This window comes from Drosophila takahashii, chromosome 3R, assembly GCF_030179915.1.
Source record: "Drosophila takahashii strain IR98-3 E-12201 chromosome 3R, DtakHiC1v2, whole genome shotgun sequence".
Lineage (NCBI taxonomy): Eukaryota > Metazoa > Arthropoda > Insecta > Diptera > Drosophilidae > Drosophila > Drosophila takahashii.
This window is the reverse complement of record NC_091681.1, coordinates 23,355,013-23,380,528: the sequence shown is the minus strand read 5'-3', so window position 1 is coordinate 23,380,528 and position 25,516 is coordinate 23,355,013. Positions and strand designations below refer to the sequence as shown.

General features: G+C 41.1%; 1 protein-coding gene across 8 annotated transcripts in view; it reads left to right on the top strand.

Moving 5' to 3' along the window:
• LOC138913428 (uncharacterized) overlaps positions 1 to 25,516 on the top strand; it is a 73,677-nt gene that overhangs the window by 33,724 nt on the left and 14,437 nt on the right. For 3 of the 8 annotated variants that reach the window (XM_070217170.1, XM_070217171.1, XM_070217175.1), the window contains 2 exons: positions 6,917 to 6,954; positions 21,943 to 22,056. In XM_070217170.1, coding sequence (XP_070073271.1) covers positions 6,917 to 6,954; positions 21,943 to 22,056 — 152 coding nt within the window. The remainder of the gene's footprint in view (positions 1 to 6,916; positions 6,955 to 21,942; positions 22,057 to 25,516) is intronic. The other 5 variants (XM_070217169.1, XM_070217173.1, XM_070217172.1 and 2 more) reach the window with 2 other exon arrangements.

Genomic DNA, 25,516 nt, shown 5'->3' with positions numbered 1-25,516 from the left:
GTTAAATATATAGAAATTAATTTAAATGGTTACAATAAGCTAGGAAATCAATATTTCCTTTCATTCAAATTAATTTCACCCATTTTACAACCCCTGAAACTAAGAAAGGCAATTTAATTCCTTCAGTTATTTTTTGTTGGAAATATTATAAAGGCTTTTTACAAATGTTTACATTTCCTGAGCAATTTCTTAAAGCTGTAACCCTGGACACGCCCTCGAAAATAAAGGGGAAGAGGAATTTCAATTGAAGGTATTTCAAAATAAATGGCAACCCGTGATTAAGTGGAATGAAAGTAAAACGCATTTCATAAATAGGTAAACAACAAAATGGGCGGCTCTGGCCGGATCCTTTTGTTGTGGTTTATCTGATGAAGGACCGATTTCCATGGGAGCAGCGGCAACTGTTGCCATTACAAGGATTAAACGAAACATTTACATGCCGGGGCTAAGGGGCCAAATCCACCCCAGAAGCGACCGCATCCTTCCGGGGCACCAGGTGAACGGGGTGGCCATTTCCAATATGGCAGCCCTTCGAAAAGAAGGAAAGGGGCGGTGAAATGCTCCCGACTTTCACTTTTCGCGCAGAACTAACTCTGATTTTGATTTACGGCCTCTACTTTTTACGATCCTGTGCCGGGAAATCGCAACAATTGTCATCTAGCTGCAACCCTTTGTCTGCCAACCTGACGAGACGTAGACGGGGTTCCATTGAAGGAAAAGGGAAAGGCAAGGGGACCTGAAAGGGTCTCAAAGTCTCAAAAGACAATGCGTCTCAGCTGCCTGTTTGGCAGCATTTTGAAATCCATTTATGCCGCATATCATGCGCCTCCGTTCCGTGCAAAAAGATGTGTCTGTTTGGTTAAAAACAACAATTTTACGCCTCGCAATTTGAGGAATTTCGGGAAAGGGTCTCGCAGCCTCGGCGGTCTCAACTCGTTCTCGCGGCTGGGCACCTGATGCAGGTACCCGAGGGAACTTTCTTTTTCCATCTCCATGTACCTATTGCCATGGCAATGCAATCAAGTGAAATTGGAAAGTGTCCGCCTAAGTCGATATCCCATTTATTCGCCGCACGCGTAATTAAAAGTGCGTCGCTTGATGGACTTCCAATTTGGCGCAAATGAAGCCACCCACGGGCAATTACCGCCCTGCAATTACATTAACTTGGGACCAGGACCCCGTGGCCATTCGACTCGATTTAGTGGCCCAATCAACGGCAAACACATCCACATACATCTGCATATATGCAGCCGTCCAGTCGGCAGGAGGAAATTGATCAATTGGGTAAAATTAAGGAGGCACTTTGGTGCGGCCCCCGCCCACTTAGTTTTCGGTGGGGTTTCGTGTCAACGTGCCGTTGGATTCATCAATAAATAAGCCAAAACTGTGGAACAGGGACATGACTCCAGTTCGGTTGAGCTGAGTGCTATACGACATAAGTTGGCTGATTAAATGCGACTCTGCCACATGGGGAAATTGCCAGCGAGGGAGGCCTTAAATTGGGATAATAGGGGTTACCGGAAATGGGGACAACTTTCATAATGATAATGGGGAATCGCTTGATAAACGGTTTTTATCCTGATATAGGTAAGATTATCATAAACAAATCAGAAAATAATTATTATAATACAGGACTTTGAAAACAACTACTATAAAAGTTTTAAAGTCCCGAAATTAGGGGATTACTTTGTAAATATTTTATCCAAGGATGAGTTATCGTATTCCAGTCGTTTAAAAATTCTTTCCTTCACTTAATATATTAAACATTCAACATTCTTACATCTTAATAACAATATTATATTCCTTTTAAGTATTATTTATGACAATGACAATCATTTAAGTAACATATTGACACGTTTCCATGAAATTCAATGCTTAAAGCTGATTTTCATTGCTGATTTCTTGGCAAGACTTCATTCTGGCAACCTTGGTTGGTGAGTTCCCCCAGCAACTTCTTCTTCTTCGTAAAATAGTTTTGACGTTTTGCTATCGTTCGCCATCATTGCTGTTCTACCATCATCGTAAATTACACGAAAAGTATCTATCTTTAGTTGGCAATGCAGCAATTTTATTAAAATTCCAAAAACCCACCCGCCCTTCGGTTGGCTCCTTGTGGCAGCCACAGCCCCAGTTGCCCATGAATATATGTATGTAGTTCCACTTAGACTCCGGCCCAAGTCAGTCTTCCAAGTTGGACAAGGACGAGGGGAGGCGTTCACCCTCCTGGCAGAGCCATCGCCATATTGCAGGAATTGTGTGGAGCTAGTAGTTTGCCCTGCTGTCGTTGCTTTTATATAAACATGAGGCAAGATTAGATACAAATTACACGCCAGCTACCCAAGGTGGGCAGCATCCGCATCCCCCGTTTGGCAATTTGCTCACCTTTCTGCTCCCTCTGCTTCGTCGTATCCATAAGTTACCAACGCAAAGTATCTCGAGTCCGACAGCTGCAATAAGAGCAAAACTTTTGGGAGGCAAGCAAATGGCATTTCTGGGCCACACCCACTCCACGCCCACTTGCCATTGCCTTTGCCGTTGCCACTCCTCCCAGCCAGTGTATTTTATTATTTATTTATTTCATATATTTTGCAGCGGAGGCGATTATAAAATGTACAAAAAAGCGAGGAAGGAAAAAATATGGAAAACTATGTTCGTGCCCTTAGGGAGGCATTGGATTTCTCTCTATTGGCTTGGTGCTATAGCACGTTTTTCTCGAGTCAGATCTATTTTCTTTTTAAAGGAAAACAATTTTCTGTCTTCCGTTTTTTTGCTAAGAAATTAAATATGAATTAAACATTATGATCTAAACGTCTTAAAAATATGTTAAATAACATTAGATTGCAAAAGAAAATTATATGGTCGTGATTTATTTGTCCTAGCTAATTGTTACATTTTTATAATATTTTTTAAAAATATTAAAACTTTGAGGTTATTGAAATATACCAGAAAACGTCCAGAAAAATGTTTATATTTTTGGTTTAAGTGCTCCATTTTAAGTTAGGAGCCCTGGTTGCGAAGGGGACCCCCAAAAGTAATTTATTTCTGCCAAATTCAAACTTTACTTATTTTCGCAAAAAAAAAAGAAAAACGGCGAAAAGTTTGTCCTTCTTTCCGTTTGTGATTTAAGGATGGGGAAAAGCGGGCCTGGAAAATAAAAGCAAAGTCAGCCGGAAAGTTTCGGGGTCCTTTGAGTGGGTGGGCGGATGTCGTTGCGGTTGTGTGTTTGTGTTTGCTCAGTTCCAGGGGATACGGGTATTCGGGGGACCGGAGCTGAGCCTCATTCGGTGGCACGTTTGCAAAATGGCCCGATGCGTGTCTGGAATACATTTTCTGGCTTGCCAAAAAGATGGCAGAATACAAGACCGAGTCACAACTTTGGCAAGAGGCCCCCTTCTCAGCACCCGGCCACTGCCACTCCCCCGGTGCATTTGTACACATTGTTGGTTGTAATTCAACGTAAATTTATGTGAAATTGTTTGCCAAGCAGGGAACACGGAAAGCGGCATTTTGTGTTTTCTAAAATTTAATGTAGTTCGCCCGGTAAATGGGGATGGTGCTGGTGGCGAATCGGGGGTTCCTGTGCTTACGCCACAGAATTTCAAATTAGCAAACACACACGCAGTCAACATTCCCATGGGTTGTGCAGGTTTTCTGGGGCATTCATCGCCAGATCGAAGGGAACCCGGCTGAGGAACCCGAGCCCAGAGACCCGAAACAGTTCCCATAAGCACAAAACCCAAAGCCCAAAGCCAGACTGACGAAGGGCTTAATGTTAATTGCGGCTTTTGTTTGGTTTTCTGTTCGATTAAGTTAATGGCGCCAGGCGGCGCGTCGTGCGTCGTTTCATTTTTGGCAAATGGAATTCTCTTTAATCGGGCTTGATCTTAACGCAAATAGCTGCTTTGGGGCTTTACACCTGCTATCTACACATTGTCATTTTATTTCTCTAGTTTCAATTTGTTTAGTCCCAGAAATGCGTTGCGTGAGGATGATACAATTAAAAAGGAATTAAAACATTTCGATCATATTTATAAATAAAACAAATGAACGAAAAAATATTATACAAACATCTCTTTTAAAATGTGTTAAATGAAGTGTTCTCAGAAAAATATTTAACTTTTATTTACAACCTTTAGATGGTTGGATACTTAAAGGGTTTAAAGCCCATTAAATATTTTGTATAATTCATATACTTTTTGTTTGATCCGAATAACAACCTAATTAGGGTTATTTCCGCGAATATAGGCTTTACCATAAACACTACTTAAATTTGGGCAGTAGCAGCCTCAACTTGAAACGCTGTTTATTTACTCTTCATTAATTGAGTCATAATTAAGCAAATGAGACTACAGTGGAACCCCGATCAACAGAAACCCGTGATCAGAGGAAATGCCAAAAGGGCAAATATTAAAACAGGAACAGCTACAAAAACTGTCAACTTAAGCATCATAAAAATGTGATTGTATTGACAATAATTTTCCGCATTAAACACACAAAGTTAATGCGCCAGAAGTTGCCGAGCGACTGTTGCTCGGGTGGCAAGGTGGAAGACCAGTTACACTGGGAAAAAATGATTGATTATGATTTTTTAACTTTTCTTAAAAAACAAGTTAAAGTTGTAAAATCGATAAATTTTTAAAAGTTAGGAAATTATTGAAAACGTTGAGTTAAGTATAGTTAAGGATTTTTTGTGAAGTGTGGAGAAAAATTGAGACTGGCTGAAAGAATGGGGAAAATGGAGGATCAGGACCGGAGAAAGCGGGGAAGCGACTCCGGAACGCCTTAATGGAACCCCCAATGCTCGTAAAAGTCAGCGGGTTGGGGTCTTCCAGAGCAGCGGAGTGGAGTGGAGTTCTTTTTCTCGAGTGCACCGCTGGGCACTTAACCAAACCAAAAGGAATTTGTTTGTTTTCTTAGCCCCGCCCCCACTGCCCCTTCAGCACGAGCATGTGCATCTGGCACACTTACCGCGCAATTAATGGCGCAATTAAATGTTTACTTTAGGCGCTTTCGAACCGCACATAAATGGCAGCCGTTCCCAGTCGCCGAGGGAGATCGAAATTGTGCCGAAGAAGGGGTTCCAAACGGGCTGAGGGGGCTCTATAAACGGGGCTCTCCTAGAACTGGCCCCAAAACTCAGGTGAACGAACAGGTGAGCAGAAAATAAGTCAGATTCAGCTCTTGTGAGAAGCAGAATTCGATATCTGATGTTTCTTTTGTTCGACTGCGTATTATTTCACACTTTCAAAAACCGATTTTGCATAGAAATCGCACAGTTAACATTGAAATTCGTCTGCTAATGAGATTGCGTCAGGTAATCTACAAATTGTTTTAGAAGATCTGCCTTATGTTTATAAATTTCCATTTGGCTTGACACTTTGCCGAATGTTTGTCATATCGGGTTTCATCATTAAACGGCCTAATCATCATTAGAAAAATACAAAATAGAAATACTGGCTGTTTTTGAATATAGATAATGATTATTTAAAACGCTATAAGGGGAAAGGTGTAATATTTTAAGATCTTAGATCCCAAAAAAGATTTAGCTAAACTCGTTTTATAATATTAGTCTAAGCGTTATTAATGCAATGTAAACAATAGTTTTAATTAAAGGGTTACGACATGTTAGGCCACAAATATCCTTACATGAAGAATTTTTGTTCAATCGACTACAGAATTTCCAGATATTGTAGCTCAACCGTCCAAGGGCCGTAAAACAATTTGTTGCAAAATTTAGCAAACAGCCAGAAAAGTGTTCCATAAAAATATTAATCCTTCCGCCGCGTGGCCGGGCGAGGAAAACGGCAATGGAAATGGGAAAACAAACCCCTACACATGTTCCTTCTTCATCGAGAGACTCGACTCGACTCTCGCTTTCGTTTTTAGGGACCATAAAGCAGTTTTAATGGACGCAGTGCCTTGAATTTGCTGCTGCCTTCCTATCGCAGTATCTGTGTGGGCGCAGCACCGCAAATAGAGTGAAAATCTAAAAAATCGCAAATCGCCTGGGATGGTTCCGTTCCGTTCTTTGGGATCGCTTCGTTTCGGTTCCGTTCCGCTACGTCAAAGAGTTGCAATTACAAAATGTTTAATTGCCGGCAGCGAATGTTCAAGGAAAAGCGAAAGTGGCCTCGGCAGAACGCCGCGGGCGAGGAAAGAGTTGACTTAATGGCACTTAAAAGGCCATAAAATCCTGAATTATGATTTCGAGGTCGCAAAAAAGTAAAGCCCCTATATGCGCTACCCCCGATTTCCAGCATGACGTGAGTGTTTTGGCTATTCTTGGCCCGGCCAGCAGCATACAATCTAGGGGCTAATGACGCATCCTATCCGCCGGGTAGGGAATTGGAAGTGAAATTGGATGTGGAATCGGAATCGTCTCCGCAGGAATTCGAAAATGACGCCTGTCACTGGGCTGCTTATTTATGGCAATTTCGAATGTCTTATGGGCGACTGCATTTACATATTCGGAACGCTGTGGTCACTCGGCAATCGCAACCGCAATCGCAATCCCAGACCCCATCCCAATCCCAAGCCCATTTCCCTCGCTTTTCGTGTTCTTTTTCCTTCGTTGTCTGTCATGCCAAGTGCACGTTTAGCTTGTTTGTTTATATACATACTATATATGACTGCGAGCTGTTTGCCTTGTTGTTTTTCGTTTTTTAAATGAAATATCACGAGTGTAGCATGTAGACAGAACAAAGAATGCATAAATTACCCCGTCCCCGGCGGGACTGCCTAAAAATCTCCGCCTTCGAGTTATTGAAATTAATGCCAGTCCCCCGGGTTCATTGCGCCTTATCAGCCAAAGTCTTGCTGGAAATAAGTGCATTAATTGACAATTTTCAATTCGAATCATTTTACAGCCCTGCGAAGATTTTTAATGCCATCTCCTCCTTTCTTTCTCTCTTTGCAGTTCTTCGAGGGACTCGCAGATGGATACTCTGGGCACTCGTAAGTAATGCCAAATGATACAAACAGCCGATAAGTAATCGCTTTATTAGCCATCTGAATATGGGAACCAAGCCAGCGTTTTTATTGATTTTCATTAAGATTTGACGGCGTCATAAAGAGGCGAACCTATGTGAAATGTCCCCTTGGAGTTATCGAGACAATCATGATTATATTTTGCAATGGCTTGGTTCGAGAGCAGGTCTTTGAAGTGAAACCCAAGAAAGGCTTTTATTTTCCCATCTAATTACGAGTTATGAAAGGAAATGCCGTATCATTAGAAATCTCTGAGTAAAACGAAAAAGGTTCTAACTATTTATTTGGATTCCTTCATTAATTTAACAGCCATAATTTATGTTTATTTCTCTCCTTGCTCTTGATATACTTGTGCGATCATTTTATGGATGCAATATATTTATTCACACCTACCCTAGTGAATTTGTTTGCCCATATGGTAAACGGCTTCTTAGCTCTGCTGTGAACGTTATGAAGGCATTATAAATACAAATGTATATGTTTTATGTCCACTTGTTTGGAAAGCTAATGGAGCCTCAATCATCCTGAGGACAGGTGTATGGGACGGGTGGTATTTTGTGAGACATTCCGCCAATATCTTACTCACTTGGCTGGGATCGGCATGGTTAGCGCTGTCGACTCATGGGTCGTAAATCAATTTTCGACAGCTTTAGACTCGCCCATAAATTCCACTAGCTATATTTATAGATAATGTGCTCCCAGCGCCAGAAAAGAATCCAACCCGATTCCGTTTGCCATTCGCTACTCCAACTCGAATCAAGATTTTATGGTCGCAATCGTAAATCGCCAATTTTATAGTTAATCGATGGCCTTTTAGGCCCAATAAGCCTCTCGTTGCATATTAATTTTGGGAAATTTATGTATGTATACAATAGGTGGGTTCCATTTCAGACGACATCAAATTGATTTATTTGCCTTTAAAGACGTGTTCGGGCCACAGCTCCCCAGTTGCGAGATCGTAAAATTAATAAGGGATTAGCATGCCATGATTGTGCTCAAAGAAGCCATGAGCCGGGAAATTGCGCCAAAGGTTAAAGTTAAAGCTATCTCATTTTGCCGGCGGAACCGGCTGTAGATACAGATTCGGATACAACCGTACAAAAGATACAAAGATGAACGGAGCAGACGCACTGAAAGATACCGAAAACCCACCCCGAAAATCGAGAGCAATGACAGCATGTCCAAAATCAAATATGGCCGAATTAAATGTTCTCGCTCTCCGCTTTGCTCGCTCCTTCGCAGCGGCCATTGTTGCTATGGCAACGGGACAGCGCAAGAGGAGGTGGGATGGGGGGACACGAAACTACAGAGAGGGAGAGAGAGAGAGAACGAGAGCCGGGCATGCTCATAAATTCATTTGCTTGTTGTTGTCGAGCGAGTTTCGTTTTTGGTTGCGTTATCTCCTTCGTTGCGGTCGTCCCCTCGTCCTCTTCTTCCTTTCCTCCGTTCTCCCCCTCTTTATCAGCATGGTGAGGTATCTTCGAGATACTTTGTATGCTCGACTTGAGCGCTAGTTGCCAGCCAGCTGAGGTTCAACGGCTTGGACACCGGCAACTGGGAGATTCGTTGTAGAAAAAACACGATTTTATTATACTCTAAGAAATATTATATATATATATAGCTAACTAAATTAAATTAACAGTGTAAGGGAAACTAACACTTTTTTTTATAGAAAAATTAAATTCCTAAAATTTGCTTAGCCATGATAGGCATAAATTTATAAACATTTGTAAAAATCCCTAGACAATCAGAAAAAAATACGTACCTAGAGGATGCAAGGGAAAACTACACCAGTGCCTTTCGCAAATGGTAACAAAATGGATCTACCCTCAGCAAGGGTATAAGAAGAGAAGGGGAAAAGTAAGGCCAGAAATAAATATTGAAAATCTACTTATGCTCTGAATTGAGTCATAGCCCCAGCCATATGCTCTTTCTTGTTTATTTTAGCTCATCAATTACCGCAATTATTTTCAACAGAAAATACATAAATTTGAAATCAGTGGTGCCTATTTTTGCGCAAATAAAAAATTACTTGCAATTTTATTCTTATAAGAAACCCTATTTCAACCCCGGATTCCCTTTGAAGTCGAGTATGCGCACTGTAAGATACTGGTACGGGAGTAACGCAAAAGAGGGCGTTATGCTTGATTCACCAACTGGCCGTCAGTGTCGCTAATAAAATAAAGCAATCTTGTGAATTCCGGCAATATATGATTATTCGTTTACTTAATTTATGATTTGTTTTTTCTTTGACTTAAATAAATTTTAAATTAAAATATAATAATATTTTAGGAATACTAAAAATGTTTTTTTTATGTGTTTTACAAATAGAAATAAATTTTTAAATATTATGTGTTCCTATTTCATGTATTTGTTAATAAATTCCTACACCAAACTGTTAATATTTTTTTTTGGTATTGGTTAACTTTTGTGTAGTTGGCTTTAAAAATAAAATTCTTGGTGTACAGTGTTTTCTGAATTATTTTTAATAAACTTATACTAAAAGGATTCGTTTTTCTGGAATACTTTATATCTATTTAAAAAAGCAATTCCGAATTAACTTTTAAATATTTTTAAAGATTAAATTGTCGAGTGCAAGCCAAATTTATTGCACGCCTTAAATTGTTTATTGTGTGTTGAAAAATACATGATGAGGCCAAATAAAGATTTTGAATGTGTATATTAAATGTGATTTTATGACAAAAAAGATATCTTTACGACCTATAAAATTAATTACGTTTATTAAAATATTGCGCTTTGCGAGTTAAGTCAACTGAAATGGCTTCTGTGTAACATTCAACTCTGTTTTATTAAAAAAAGGCGTATTATTGTTATTTTTATTTAAATTTTTCATTTATTAGTTTCTTTTGTAATCCATCAACATTGTTCCATGATTGTTTCCCTTCGGGGAAGTTCGAGTCAGCTGTTCATCCATCTGCTCCCAAAAGGAAAAGCAACAGGTTGCGGTATCGAGAGTCTTCCCAGCCATCTCCAATAAAATCCATAAACGTGTGTTATATAATTTTTAAACAGACATTTATTTAATTATTTTATTAACAAAGTGTGTATTTTTAAGACTAAGAGTGTAAAATAGTGAACAAATTAAATCACAAAGTGTTCCGTTTCGTGGAGTGTTAAAAAAAAAAGTGTTTCACATCCCACGTTGCTCGTGCTTCCTCGTGTTACGTATACTGAAGGTATACCGGATAGGATACACTCAGGATACATTCAGTATACGTTTACGAGGTCGCACAGAATCACCATAATCCAAAAGTGCCAAGGAAGGATGCGCCGCTGCAGTTCCAGTTGCAGATAAAGATGAAGCTAAATCCAGAGTGCAATACATTTTGGATATATTTTGTAGATCCGAATCGGACACGCGGCGTTGTTGACCCGACGATTGCACGGCCGCAACTGAAAGGAGCAGACAGGAAAAGCAGAAAAGCAAGCCGGCATGTCCTCGTAATTGTCGTTTCCTTTCGGCCCATTCGCTCGTGTCTCGCTCGCACTCGTGTGTTCCCGATTTTACAAGCGTTTTCCTCACTTCCGGTCGTCCTGTTCGGTGGTTGCTGCTGTCCGGATGGTTTGCTTTTCCTGGGGACGGTGGCAAGGATGGGCAAAGGCGCAGAGAATCGAAAATGATTGCGATAACCTCAGACGTTTAGCCAGCACTTGTCACATAAGACGTGTCTTTATACCGCGCTATATATGGGATGTCCTTGGTCCTGTCCTGGAAAATATCAAAGGGAAAGAACAAAAGGGAGAACAGTAAGTTGAAGAAGTTACGACAACGCACAAAGTTCCCAGATACCTCTGGCATTAATATACCCAGCCCCTTGCTCACGCTCAACTATTTCGCCAATCGCGATAATCACCCTTTGTTGCCATCCATTACCCACCTGCCCCCATCCGCCAGGAGCTCCTACTTGCGCCCTCGAGCACGTCCTTTCGTTTAATCCCCAGCAAGAAAGGGGCGGTCGGCCATCCTCTCGGCCCAACTCACACAAAGTCTGGGAAATATGGCGCGGGAAGAAAGGCAGAGAGGTTCGCAGCCAACCAGGCAACTCACTGGCAATCTAATGCCCAAGATAAAATTCAAAATTTATAATATTGCACAGTTTGCCCGATATAAAACGTAAACTTATGGCTCTCGGGGAGTACGTGCCATATTTTTCTATGTGTATGTGCCCAAGTCTCAGCCACTATATATTTGCCTATGTCAGTGCCCTTGTGTGTGTGTGAGAGTTCTGGCTCCTGCTCCTGCTAGAGTTCCTTTTTTCCTGCCCAACCCTTGCCAGCAAAGAGTCATGAGCTCGTTATGCCTGCGAGATTTCATTTGTGCGCCGAGGCAACCCCCGGAGACAGTGGGCCACTAACAAGCTTTCAGGTGGAAAAATAAGAAATTAAATATTTAGAAATACCCATTCAATACTGCCAATTTCTTTAGAAATATTCATAAATAGTTTGGTCGGATCATATTTTACCTTTTTTGATTTTAGCTAAATTGAAAAAATATTTTTTTTACTGTCTCCTCTGAAATATTTAAAAAATTAAAAAATATTTTAGTATCTGCTTGTCAATAATTGACTTATGTTAATCATTGGAAATTCTAATAAAATACAAAAAAAAAACTTCAAACACACTTTAAGGCTACACTGAGAGAACTTGAGAACAAAAAAATCAAGAACGAATCTTCTTGATTTCAGTATTTTCAGTGAGTATACTAACTAAGGCTAAGTAATGTTTTTCCTTACTACTTAATTATAAAATTCTGTGATAGGTTTTATAGATATTATATTATTCATTAAAAACCTTAGGAATTTCCTAATAAATTCTCCAAATTAAATCCCACTGTGCCTAGGCCCGTGTCTATATGTCTTTGCATACTTCGGCCGGCAGTTTTCGGATGGGCCTGTCAGACGCTCGGGGAGGGTGATGTTAGGGCGGTGTTCGAAGTGGGGGGTGGGCGTACACACAAAACGGCCGTTACAACCATAAATATCATTTTTTTATTGGCACAACCCTAAATGGCGGCATTTGGCAAAGCAAATTCCAATGCAAAACGCCGACTCCCAGCGGACGGACAGTGAAATGTACTAAACAGACGGCCATCCGCCCGCATAACGAGCGTCGAGGGCGGACTTGGTCTCAGGTTTTTCCTGGGGATATTCAAGATATTCGGGATCCGCAAGGGAACTCCCCTAAGAATGTGCGACAATTTGGCGAGCCAACGAGCCGAGGGATGCTCGACCATTGCCAGAAATCCTTGTTCGCCAAATCGCCCGATAGCAAGGTACGTAACTTTATGGCAAATCGTTGCCATCCTGGCCAAAGGTGCCAAAATGCTGGCATTGGAGCTGCAGATGAGTCCTCGGTGGCATGTGGTGTTAAATGCACGCTTCGCTGGGCGGGAAAAATCAAAAAAAAAAAAAAAACAGAGAAAGGGACAGACAAAAGCGTCGCGGGAGAACGGAAACAATTGCTCGGAATTACAGACGCCATTGTGCCATTGTTGCCAGCAGACGCATTCCACATCCCGCATCCCAGCTCCTCCTGCGGTTATACCTGCCATGGACCACAAAAAGGAGCAGTCGTCACCATCAACGCTTTCAGTTGATTGTTTCCACGCTCCACAGCAGCCGCCCCCACATCCTATACCAATCCTCATCCTTATCCGCATCCTCATCCACGCATGGAAACCCTGCACAATTGTAAACTTTTCAGGGAGCATTCACCACCTCTGGGGCGTAGTTTCCAAATGAGTTTTCATTTCTTTTCCACCTTTTTTTGTGTTCTGTCTTCTCAATTATTCTGCTCTGTTCTATTCCATTCTTTTCCCTTCGTGAAGTATATTTCTTTATCACCCATTGGGGATTATGTCTCAGGAATTGAAGTTTAATTTAGTTTTCAAATTTGTTTCACCTCGAATTGACTTTGCGGCGAGACCAAGAGCGTTTGGAATACTGGCTTTGACTTTAAAAGGGAAAAGATTGGGAGTAATAACTTAAAACTTTTTACACCTTCAGCTCATAGTTATTTTAAAATATGTCAACTGTTTAATTTTAACATTTTTCCAGTTTTAAAATGCTTTAAAAAAATACTTCATTTAATTTAAGTTTTTAGTGCTTTTTGCTTACTATTTATCCTCAAACCCACATTTGTATTCTGATCATAAAAATATTTTGCAGCAACTTTGCGAAAGGCTTTCCCTTTTGCCATGAGCCTGATTCAAAACTATGCGATGGAACTCTAATTTAAATTTCTGAATGCTCACGTTCAAAGTCTGGCAAATGTGGTCGGTGCGGTTCTTATAAAATTCACGAGTCGCAGCCGGTGGACAGAGCTGTTTGGAGTCAGGAGGAGGGCTTCGGGTTTTGGGTTTGGAGGAACCGGGCAATATTGCGTCAATGACTTGCAAACAAAATTAGAAAAGAAAACCCGAGCGGTGGGTAGCATATGCTGCTGAGTGCGCTCCGGCATCAAAATGACTACACAAACTTTTCAAATTAGATTTCACACCCAAACTAAACACGAGGCGATGGCGACAGCCAAGGCAGCGGAAAATTCAGGGGGACAGGGGGATGGGAAATGACAGAGACAGGGACTGGAATCCAGACTTGGACTCAGTCTGAGGTTGAAGATGGCCACGACACTTGCGCACAGAGTTCGCCACTGTATTTTAGTTTATTTTGTTTTATTAAAACGACTAATGGGCGGCCAAGTGGGTGGCTGTGGGTGGGCTGGAGGGAGGAATACAAAGCGACGCCCTGAAATGGACACAATTAGTGTGCAATTTATGCTCCATGGAGCAGCAGCTGCCTTAACTATTGCCTCTTGTCTGAGCTGCAATTTGAATGGCCAAATTAGACGACCCCACAGCTCGACTGTCTGTCTGCCGGCGAAGTCTGGCAATTTATGCATTCAAAGTCTGAGCGGCGACAACCAAGGTTCAAGACAAGCTCGACCATTTGATAATTCACAAGGCCAGACGGACTGAGGTGGCATTTAATTTAATGTTCGGGGCGTTAGCCACACATGTAAATTCTCCGCATCTCTGGCATTTCTGCAGCATCATTAGGGTGCGGGGCAATGGTCCAACCAGATAATCAAAAAGAGCAACCCCTGATATCAGCAGTGGCGGGTGATAATCTCGCAAAAATTAATCAAATGCCATATTGTCTGGCCATCTTTGCTGTACATACAGACAGCACTAATAAAATATAACTGTTGAACTTATTTAAAAGATTTAAATCTTCTTTAAAGACCTAAATCAAAACGACTGTTAAAACGAAAACTCTTTTGTCTGGTAGTCTTGTTTTGCCATTTTAGAAGCAGTTAACTTTTAAAATATTTTTGTAATTTAAATTAGAATGTGATTGTATAAAAAATGGCAGACACAAAAATCCTATCTGGTCTCACAAAATTTTATAAATTTATTAAATGCTGTGTATCATTCATTTAAGCGAGTAAAGACTGCTTGCCCTTACATATGTTCGCATGTGCCACCTTTGAAGCTTCACGCCTGCATCTGTTCGCATCAGAAGAAATCCCGAATATCACAATCAAAATTCGTATAAATGGGGAAAAAATCAAGCGGGTTGTTTGCCATTTTCCTGCCATCCTCTCAGGGGGTGGTTCCTCACATGTATGTGTGTGTGTGTGTTTATGTGTCTGAGACCCAAAACCCAAAAACCGCCCCTGGCAAATGCGTTCGTGGAGGTGAGAGTGCGTAATTATGCGTTTGGCAGTCGTAAAACTAAACTTTATGGCTGTCGTCTGCTCGTCCATTGCCGGTGCAGCTTGTAACTGATCTCAGTTCAGGAAACGACCTCTGAATTCGAACCTCTGAATTTCGAACCTTTTGGCCCGAGAGCCTGAGGCCCGAAGTCGGAGCTATTTTGATTGATTTATACGCATGTGAAAAATGCAGCTTCGTAACTGGCGCACCGCTCGTAAAATCTGTCTGTCCGGGCTGGCTGGTTTGATTTAGTGCCGCTAATAAGTATCCAGTTGGCAGTTTGACCGATTTCTGGCCGAATACCCGATGCGCAGACATATTGCGCATACGCCCCATTCGCCATGGGAACAATGGGGAAATGCTGCAGAGGGCGAGGCCAGAATGTTTCTCGGAACTTCATGGCAAGGCAAATGTTAATTAAAGCAAAATGCAGAACTATATGACCCAGAAATAAAAATCAAAACTAAGCAAGTCAATTATATTTAACTAGAATAACTTCTTCGCAGGGCTATAAAGAAAACTTGAAATGAAAATTTCGATAAATGTAATGGACTATTACCTCGATTCAAAATACAAGCTTTTCTTGAATAACTAAAAAATTAAGCATATGATCATAGCAAACTCCAAACTATTAAGCCCCATTTTAAACTAGATCTGCTTATTTTTAATCTCGATAATATTTCTCTATAAAGTACATTAAAAACTTACCGGCACTTCCAGTCGACTTGTTCTTGGTCCAGTCCTCAGTCCGCGAAGAAACCTGCTAAGTGATAACGAAGAGAGGGCCAAATCATGCGGAAAGCAATATTAATCCAATAAAAATCGATTACCCCAGTGAGTGGCGATAGGAAAAGTGCCATAAATAACCTGCCCCACTGAATGCAAACTGAGGCTGGGCCAACTGAGGAGCCGGCAAGCGGCGAGATGGGTGGAATGCGCAAATGAAAATCATTATTATCGCCGACGATGATGAACTTCATGATGGCCTGTCTCATCAGACTTTTGTCGTAGCACAGTGTTTATTGCTATCGGCTTTCCGGGCGCTCAGGTCCTCAGTTCCCCCCAGTTCCCCTCAGGCCCTCAGACCCCCAAAAGCCCCAATTTTACCCCCCGGAATGGGCATTTTGTAGCTATCTGTCTGGCAGTCAGTCATTCGGGGCAATTGTTTCATTCATGGACCCGCCAAAAAGGGCAAGAGGCGTTTATCATCCGAGACTAGTCCCCTCTCTTTCTACGCCACTCATGCCCTCTCTTTCTACCGCTGCGTAGGCTTTTATGTGTGAGTGTGTTTGAGTGTGTGTGAGCAAAACAAACCATAAATGTGCGTGGAAGACGAAAGACGAAAAAGAAACGAGAGAATCCAAGTTTTTGTCAAAGGGTCGAGACCCCCTTAAGCTCCCCAACCCCCCTTCACTACCACCCATGGCTATAAGTCAATGTCAATGGCACGCACACACAGACACACTCTCTATTTGCTTTCGGGGACAGTCGAAAAAGTTGTCGTGCTGACTTCTGGGCTGATTTTCAACGTTCAATGGGACCTTGACATGCCATGTTTGCCAGAAAATTTGTTATTTGGTGTTTATGGCGGCGTTTAAACGTCAGGCTTTCATTCACATTAGATCTGCAAAAAGAGATGGAATAGATGTGGGTGGGGGGAAATACTTAAAACTGGTTTGCAACTGCAGGCCGCCACTCACGCACACAGATACTCACCCACACAGATACGGAGCTGCAGCGATAAAAAGATACAAAATGCAAAACCAGTTCCGCGATGAGTTTGAACGGATAAACAAAACCGAAAATCATAACTTGTCTGCGAAATAAAATTAGAAATAATAATAAAATTAACACTGGACACAAAAATTTAGGCACTATTTTCGATGGTTTCACTTGGGAAGTTGCAGTTTTATTTTTAGCTGATGGCTTTTTTTGCGGTTGTTTGCTTTCCAACGTTTTGCGTTCATTTGAAGCCGTTGCCCGACGATTTCTTGCACGCCGCTCGGTCTCTAAAAACGCCGGCAGCGACGCCGACTGCGACGCCGGCAGAGCGGCCGCTGTATCTGTGCGTATCTCACAGATATCGTAGCCCCAGCAGGCCGGAGTATCTGTGTGAGCAGTATCTGTGAGAGGGGTTTTTTTCGGCCCAAGTATTAGTTTGCGTTCATGCGCAACTCACACGCACGTGCTTCGAAATTTCCCTGGGGCAATCACACACACACACATCCCAGAAATCTAACCTCTTTGGTACTTTTTGGGCCAAGCCAGTTACCGCTTACTGAATCGAAATTGGGAAATTTCGAAATATATCCACCGAAATATCCCCACCACGTGCTTGGGCCATTGTTTTGCTTCTGTGCTTTTCCGCGCTGCAAAAAAGCTCGCCCAGCTGCTTCAGCTTTTTGTTGTTGCCCGCCGGTGGGTGGGGTGGGGAAAGTTAGTATATAACCCCGCCCACACTTTTCCGAGCGGGTATCCAATCCATTTATGAGCCTCCTTCGCTGTTGTTGCAATTAACGACCATTTGAATTATATTTGCGCTCGTAAACTTTACAAGAACTCTTCGCCGGGCTGCCCCGAAAAAAATAAGAAGAAATGCCAACAGCGCGGCGGCCTTTTCTCATTTTCCCCATTCATTTCGAACGTAGACAGCAGAAATTTTTACGACTTTTCTGCACAATGCGCAAATACAACGACAATGGACCAGTCGACCCATCTAAAAACGGTGCCCCCTCACCTACGCCTTCCTCTTTGACTTCGCATCGCAACTGGGCCTGGGGATTTTATTGTGGGTTTTCTCATTTCATAAATCGTTTGTTGATAACACATTTTGGCACTCGACTTATATTAAAAATTCTCGGGAATAGTTTGCAGGCGTTTTATTACAAACGCCCTTGAAAAGCTCATTTCAATGTCCTACCGTTGAACATTTATTAAATGTGAAAATTTGTATCTTAATATTTAAATTCTTAATCATTCTTAAATTCTTAATTCTTTTCACAATTTTTTTACATCTAGTGCAGACTAATAAATTCACTAGTTCTTGGCATAAGTTAACATAAAATTTCTTTGTAATATTTAAATAGATTAGAACATTTTTATAAGGAAAGAAAATTAAAGATAAATCATTAGTTCATTAAAATATATTGTATTTAAGAATATAGGAAACAAATAAAGTCCTGAACTTAAAAAGAGCTTTAACAAGTTCATGAAAATCCTGTCAACTCATCTCGTTGTCTTTAAATACTTGTTTTCAAACGCATTGCACCGTGCTATTGCAGAAACTATTTGTTTGGCATTCTGGGGAACTGCAATATGGATTTGTCAGATAATTGTTGGCTTGGTATGGGTTCTTGCTGTTCACCCCTCGGTAGATAATTAACAACCCTTAGCTGCGAGCTGCCTTTGCACCCTTACCTCGGTATCTGAATGTGTGTGTGTGCATCGATGCGCTTACCCCTAATTGCAATGCCATAAAAAAGTGCAATTCAAGCGAAGGACAACCGACAACCACCGAAGCAGAAATGCGAGAGGTGAGCGCTGCGGAGGAAGGCTCTTGGCATTTTGCCATTACATTGCAACCATGATTACGATTAGAACGGGCATTGTCTTGCCACCAGCCAGCAGGACGAAGGACTCGGGACTCTCTGAGGTCCCAGAACTGAGAGCACAGAACCCAGACACCAGAACTATCAGCAGCAGCAAAGAGCGATATACCAGGGGGTTGGGGAGGGATCAAATTATGCGAAACTGCATTTTCACTTTTCGCATCGCCAAGCCAGGGCCATTTGCACCATACGGCCAACTGACGGAGATGGCCAAGCTGCAGCTGCTCCTGGCTCTGCTTGGCTGTAAGTGTCCTGGCTGGCGAAAAGCATCCTTTTCTGCATGCAAATTCCCTCGTCATGGCATAAACGAAAATCTCAAGAAGTGCAGCCAATCAACTGGAAATTGCCGAGCTGCGAGATAAGTGCGCTGCCAGCTCCCTATGGGCATTAGAATTGATAACAGATACAACAGCAGCGACATCAGACTTCAGATGCAACAGCAACAACAACTATAGAAGCAAAGTGTAAAAACAGCAGCAGCAACCTAAGACAATGCAACATTAAGCGATCAGCAACAACAGGGACTTCAAAAATATCAGCAACATAAGATATACAAGCAACTATATTAAATATATCAAAAACCGATATAGAAATGGCAGGCTAAACTAATATATTCCATTTTTAACAGTAAAAGCGCAGCACATTATGATAAATATCGCCAAAAATAATTTAAAAATGCTGCATTAACACACTCATAGAAATTTTTACCCTAAATCGCCCTAAAAAACTGACTTTTCGCCCGTGGATTTAGAAAATCGCCCATAAATCGTATCCGCTGGCGATTCGCCCGTGTATTTAGAAAAATTTTCTAAAAAATCCCGATGGAAATTTGGTTTAATTTAGGGTGATTTTTCTTGAAATAAGAAATATTTTCCTGTTTTTAGGGTGATTTGCCCTAATTTTAAGGTGTATTTTTCTAAAATTAAGGGCGAATTTTCTGTTTTTATAGGCGAATGCCCTAAAAAATTAGACAAATTAAAAAAAATCGTGTTTGAGCATGCTTAACTGAATTTGGGAAGCATGTTTTTTTTTTAATCGTCTATATTCTGGGAACTGGGACTGCTTTAATTAAACAGCACCGGCGGAGGACACCGTTTCATATTATTGCATTGGTGTGTAGCTTATATGGGAGCCGCGTTAAGAGGGGGGCCCGATCTATACAGCACAGCCGTTAGAACTGAAAAATCATGTTTGTAAATTAATTAGGGAAATAAATATGAGGAGAAAAAACAACTTACTTTTTTTGGTCATTGCGAGAATCGAACCCACGACCTCTCGGTTTAGAGTCTAACGTCCTACCGCTGCACCACAGACCCCTCGCGCAAGACGACGAACAAACTCTGCACACATCTTATTTTCTTGAGGTCTACGTTATAATATGACTAAAGGCAACTAAACCGTATATTTTTTTTCCTGACGACTGTTCCCGTTTTCTTGCCCGCAAACACAAAGTATGCTTTTAACTCAGAACTCCCATACGTTTTTAAGGTTTAAAGACTACTTTAATTTAAAATTCGGACGAAAAAATGTCCTCAGTATTATAATGTTTACAAACAAAAAAAAAAACATAAAAATCAAGTTGAATCACACAGGGTTCGAACCCACAACCCCACGACCTTAGTCCTCATATAGCAAAGTTGAAAGCGCAAGTGATTAGACCGCTGGGCTACCGAATTTCACACTTTTGGAGTGATTTTTAAGGCGAATCGCCCTTGTATTTAGAAAAATTTTAGAAAAAAAATTAGGGCAATTCGCCGTTGGATTTAGAAAAGGTCAAAACGAAGCAAATCGAAAAAAATCGCCCTAAATATTAGAAAAATAGAAAAATTAACCCTAAAAATATTTTTTTATGGTCACCTGCCTTAAATTTATGGCAAATTTGTCGTAAAAATAGAAAATTTTTCTCAGTTCAAAGGCGAACAATTTTTTAGGGCGATTTTCTAAAATGTAGAAAATTATTTTTATGAGTGCAATAAAAAAAGCACCAATATATTAAATTTCATATCAGTCCTAGCAACATTAACTACAAAAAAGCGACAACAATGCCAGCAGCTACATCACAAAGCAGTTGCTTTAAAAAAATTCATAAAGCACAATATACAGCAGCAATATCAGCGGAAACAGCAGCAAAGTTAACAACAAAAGGCAAACAGCAACAACGGCAACATAACTTGATGTTCGAGCTGCAACCAGATAAGCAACATCAGCGACAACTCAAGTTAAACCAGCAACAAGAGACACTGCAGCCACAAAAAACAATTTACAAACAGCAACTACTTGAGGCACAGCGGCAACAACATCGAGTACAACAGCAACAGCAGCAGCTACACCAGCAACATCGAGGCCCGACAGCAACATCAGCAATCGCGACGGCAAACGCGGGCGTTTAGCGGTGCGAGCGGACCGCCGCCGCCCGACTGTCGGCGGTTTCTTGGAGCCAGCGCTTTGGGGGCGCGTGGGCGTGGCACTTTGGGGAGCAGCATAGTGTGCGCCCTGTTGCGCACACGGCCGTCAGATCTCTCCGATCTCCTCGCACGCCGGCCAGGCCGCTGTGAGTGCGAGCGAGAGGAGGCGAGAGCGGCCATTTTGGTGGGAGCGAGACGGCGAGCAGCGCAGCGCAGGCGTCGACGGCGACGGCAACGTCAGCAGCGACTGCAGCTTATGTCGCCGCTGCTGCTGGCTGCTTTTGCTCAGCGGTCAGCGTTGGAGACTTTTTCGCGGGATGTGTGTGTCGGAATCTTGGAGCTGCAGAGAAAACCACAGAAATAAAAAAAAGAAAATAAGCAAGGAAAAAACTGCGAGCGGTCGCCGGGGGAGAACTCGTTCCGCCGTTGAGCGAAAACGCTTCGAGTGAAACTCGGACCGAGGTCCCCGGGGAAAAGCCGCTCCAAAAGACCTGCAACACATTGTTGGAATTGATTTTCCAAACTCGACATCTTCGCTTTTTGTTATTAAAGTGGAAAAAACGAATTTCAACTGGGGACTTGTCGTTGGGCACACCTGACGACCTGGCGAATGGCAGCTGTTTGGCTCGAATTGGGTTGCGTTCAATTAGTTGCCACCAAATGGCAATTTTGCTCGTTCGGAAAGCCTGAAAGTCTCATTTGAAAATCCCAAAATTTAAATTATTTCAGGGCAACCTTCCTTTGAGCGGAACAAATTGTAAATTATTAATTGTGGGCTATTCGGAAAAGCAATTGGCAAATTTACAGTTCTAGAAATATTTATTCGGAGGTCACATTATTATTTTGAAAAATTTGTAATAAGCTTAAAAATTAGTGAAAACTTACAGTTAAAAAAAAAAAAGATTTAGGTGCCGAAGGTTTTTTTTGTTTATTTTTCATATTTATAAAAATTATTTTTTTTTTTAAAACCCAAAGTATGTTTTTGTACCTTGATTGAATAAAAAACTAATTTTGGATATTAAGATTTAATTGAATAAAAAAATCTTGATAATTGCATAAATTGTAAATATTTTAAGCCATTTTATTACCTTCTGTGGGCGTTTCTACCATTTAATGCAAACCAATTTTACCCAAATCTGAAAACCAATTATATGTGTTTAAAAACCGACTGACTTAACAATATCCCCCTCTCTTCTCTTTCCAGCTCTGTGTCTTCGCGTGTGTTTGTGTGTTTTTATAACATTTGTGGATTACGCCTATAAAAACTACACCTCACCGCGGAGCCAGCGGAGGGCACCCAGCTACTATACAACAAAGGGTTGGTATACGAATTTAAATATTTGCCTTTTATTGCCATTTGATATTAATACGAATTCGAGCGGAGCCGGGGATTAAATCAAAGATGCATAAATCAGGCAGCATTTTAAATAAATTCGCTTTATGGCGAGCCCAGCCACCGAAGTCGTAAAGTCTTTTGTCTAAGCGAAGAGTCCAAAGGCGAAACCTAATTGCATAATGATTTAATCCCGACCGGCGGCTCCGGTGCATGAATCGATCATAATTCCGCTCGGACAATCCATTAAAATTTCTCGCATAATCGCTTTAAAAAGCCATTAACATGACCATAAGTCCATAAGTCCATCAGGCCGTCGGGATTTCGACCAATACCGAAACTCGAGTGCGCCAGTTCTGCTTTCAAGCTCAGCTTCGTCGACCATTAAATGGGAATTCTTCACCAAAGTATGCATAAAACTTTACGAGGCATGCCTTTGTTTTCGCTTTTGTTGGTCCCGATTTTATGATTTAATTTGGCAACTGCTCTGCGAATGGCTTCAAAATGGTCACTCGAAAAGCAATGGTGACCGTATAAACATGATTCCCAGCGACCGCTGCTGCACTGTCGCCCAGAAATTGCACGATTTGTGCAGTTTTCATTGCGATTCGATTATGGATGAGGCCATAAAGTGTATTCGTTATTGCCATTAGTCGCCCATAAATTGGCTAACGAATGTGTCGTCTCGACCCCGGCCGAAATGCTCCCTTTGCCGGCCCACCTTGCCGCCAAAAGTTGCAGAGTTCAGGCCGCTCGATTGGCGGAGCCTTCACTCGAATATCTGCCAGAACCCACATCCACATCCAAGAAGACACTGACAAAGACGTTATTCCAGTTTTTAATCTGCTCAATTGGCCGGCGACGGGGGGCGGACCGGGAGAATCCGACATCGCCATCGGATTGCGAAGGCGAAGTAATTAATATATTGCATTAAATGCTCGTAATCACGCATTTTTATTGGGGATCTCAAGACTCACAAAAGCAACAACAGTTGGATATGTCCGCATGGCATTAGGGCGATGCACTTCAGATGGATATCAGAAAAGTTGGGTAACCAATTTCCCATTGATATAAAATTTCATAAAACTTTTTATATTTTGAATACAAAATTTTGAATCTTAAGATTAATTAAAGTGTTTAAAATGCGTTTAAAATTTTAGAAAATGTTGTTTATGCTCGTGGGTAAAATTAAACTTTTTTTTTTAATTTTTTAAAATCATAGTTGTTTAATACATTATCGAGTGACCCTACTGCCCACTGATTAACTCCATGCATTAGCCGCACCTGCGTCATTTAAGCCGGGCCCAAAGCACTCTAAAAGCTTGTAATCCGATCGAGAAACATTCAAAATATTAAATAAATTATAAATGTGAACAATCGAGCACTAAAAGCATTTGCGCCAATTAAAAATTTTTGGTTGACAGGTGCGGATAACGTGAAACCCAAAAGGCAGTACATTTTATTTTTTATCAGGGTCGTATACAATACAGGGGCTAATTCCTACACTTGCTATATATTACTTATTTATTTCGAGTTGAAGTCAGCCTGATAATGACTGAAAATCGCCTCCACAAATCGTCATCTGCAATGGACGCTTATCGTTAAATGTACATAATGTGCTTTATTGTCACTTAAGTACAGATTTAAATAATTTTATGACTTCATTTCATTTGTGGACGAGCGCAGCGTCGGCAATCGTAGTTGCTGGCAGGTCTATGTCACTTCGGCAGCGAGAGAAGTACAAAAACACCCATCTATATAAATAATAATCGCTCATTATAAGTAATCAATGACATTTGCACCCGCATATGAGCTCATTACGCTCCGTAATTACAGTATTATTATTTACTGCAAAGACGAACAGAATAATGATGCTGATAATGTGGCCTGTGGATGAAAGAATGATTTTTGAGTTATTTATTCCAAGACCAGGCGCTCGTATTATATATGTCGAAAAATACGATTTAAACTGAACTTAGAATAGTTTATTTGGTATTTAGAAATAACCTTTGACGTTTTTCAGCGATTTCTGGTTATTTTTGGCTATATTTCAATGCAAATAAAATTCCGGGGTTTTAATTTAGTATCGAAACTTAAGTCATTTAATATGGTATTCATCTAAATTTCCTTTTGAGAACACCTTCAACTAAATGACCTGTCTGTAATAATGAATAATAGCCTACTTTAAAATAATTAAGCCACTTGACTATGCTTCAGCAGAGAGAACAAACTTATTTTCCCTTGGGCGCTTTGTTTAGTTTTTCCTCTCGAAAGAGGAAAACTTAACAAACTAATTTGCGTTAATTGCCCTCCACAGCGCCAGTACACAATGAAGCTTCAAGTGGTAATTGCAGGCATTTCCATTACAAAAGCATAACAGTATCAATATGCCAGACATTTGCATAAATTGTCCGCTGATCGCTGGAATGTCGGGCAAGTCAAATAAATTTGCTCACCGAACGCATACTTGACTAGAAAATCGTTAGTCGAAGTGCGACAGAAATGGACAGTTAAATAAATCGAGAGATGTCAGCGAGACAAGAGCCAAACTTGGAACCAAAACATGGCCAGGGACTTGGATTAGGATTCAGTCTTGGACGCGGACATGCACTTCAAAACACAGAAAAAAAAGTATCCCAATAAAATATGTATAAACATAATATAATATAAATAAATTAATAAATTCAATTTTATTAAAAAATTTCTTATTTCTATACAACGTATTTACCATTCCGAAACTTGAAAAAAAACTTTTCTGAAATACACAAGTTATTTAAAAAAAAAAAAATACCTACCAGAGTTTTCCTACATTTTTTAGAACACACAAAGAAACCAAAAAAAAATTTAACACCGCAATATTTTAAGATTACATTTTTTGTAAACAATTCTAAAGAATTAGCGTTGTATTTTTAGGCCTTGGATTTAATTAAATAGTTTCTCTCTGTGCAGTCGCATTGTGGCATTCTCGAGTTTCGGTTTGATATGCAGAACAGCCACTCGCGTGACAGTCGAACCGCGGAGTGGATTGTGGTGCAGGGTGAGGCGGTGCAGAGTGGTTGCGGTGGGTGGGCGTGGGCGAGTTAGTTTGTTGGCATTTCGCACGCATCCTTCATAAATTAGCGAGATTTATGCGCCGGGGCCTTAGATTCGCTAGGAAAGCGACTTGAAATTGCGGCGGGGACATGGATATGATGTGGAATCGATACTAAATTATCCTCTTTGGCGACAAACTTCCTTCTATTTTCTTCTCCCCTCCTCACCCACCCGTGTCCATCTCTTTTCCTTGGCGGAGACACACCCAGAAAATGCCATCTCTCTCTGCGCTCGACCATCTCTCTCGCACGCTCATTATGCGCACTCGTTTTCGGAGTCGAAAAATCGATGGAATATGCAAAATATTGTTTGAACCGGGGAGCTAGTGGAACCGGGATCCGCCTAAGTCAAC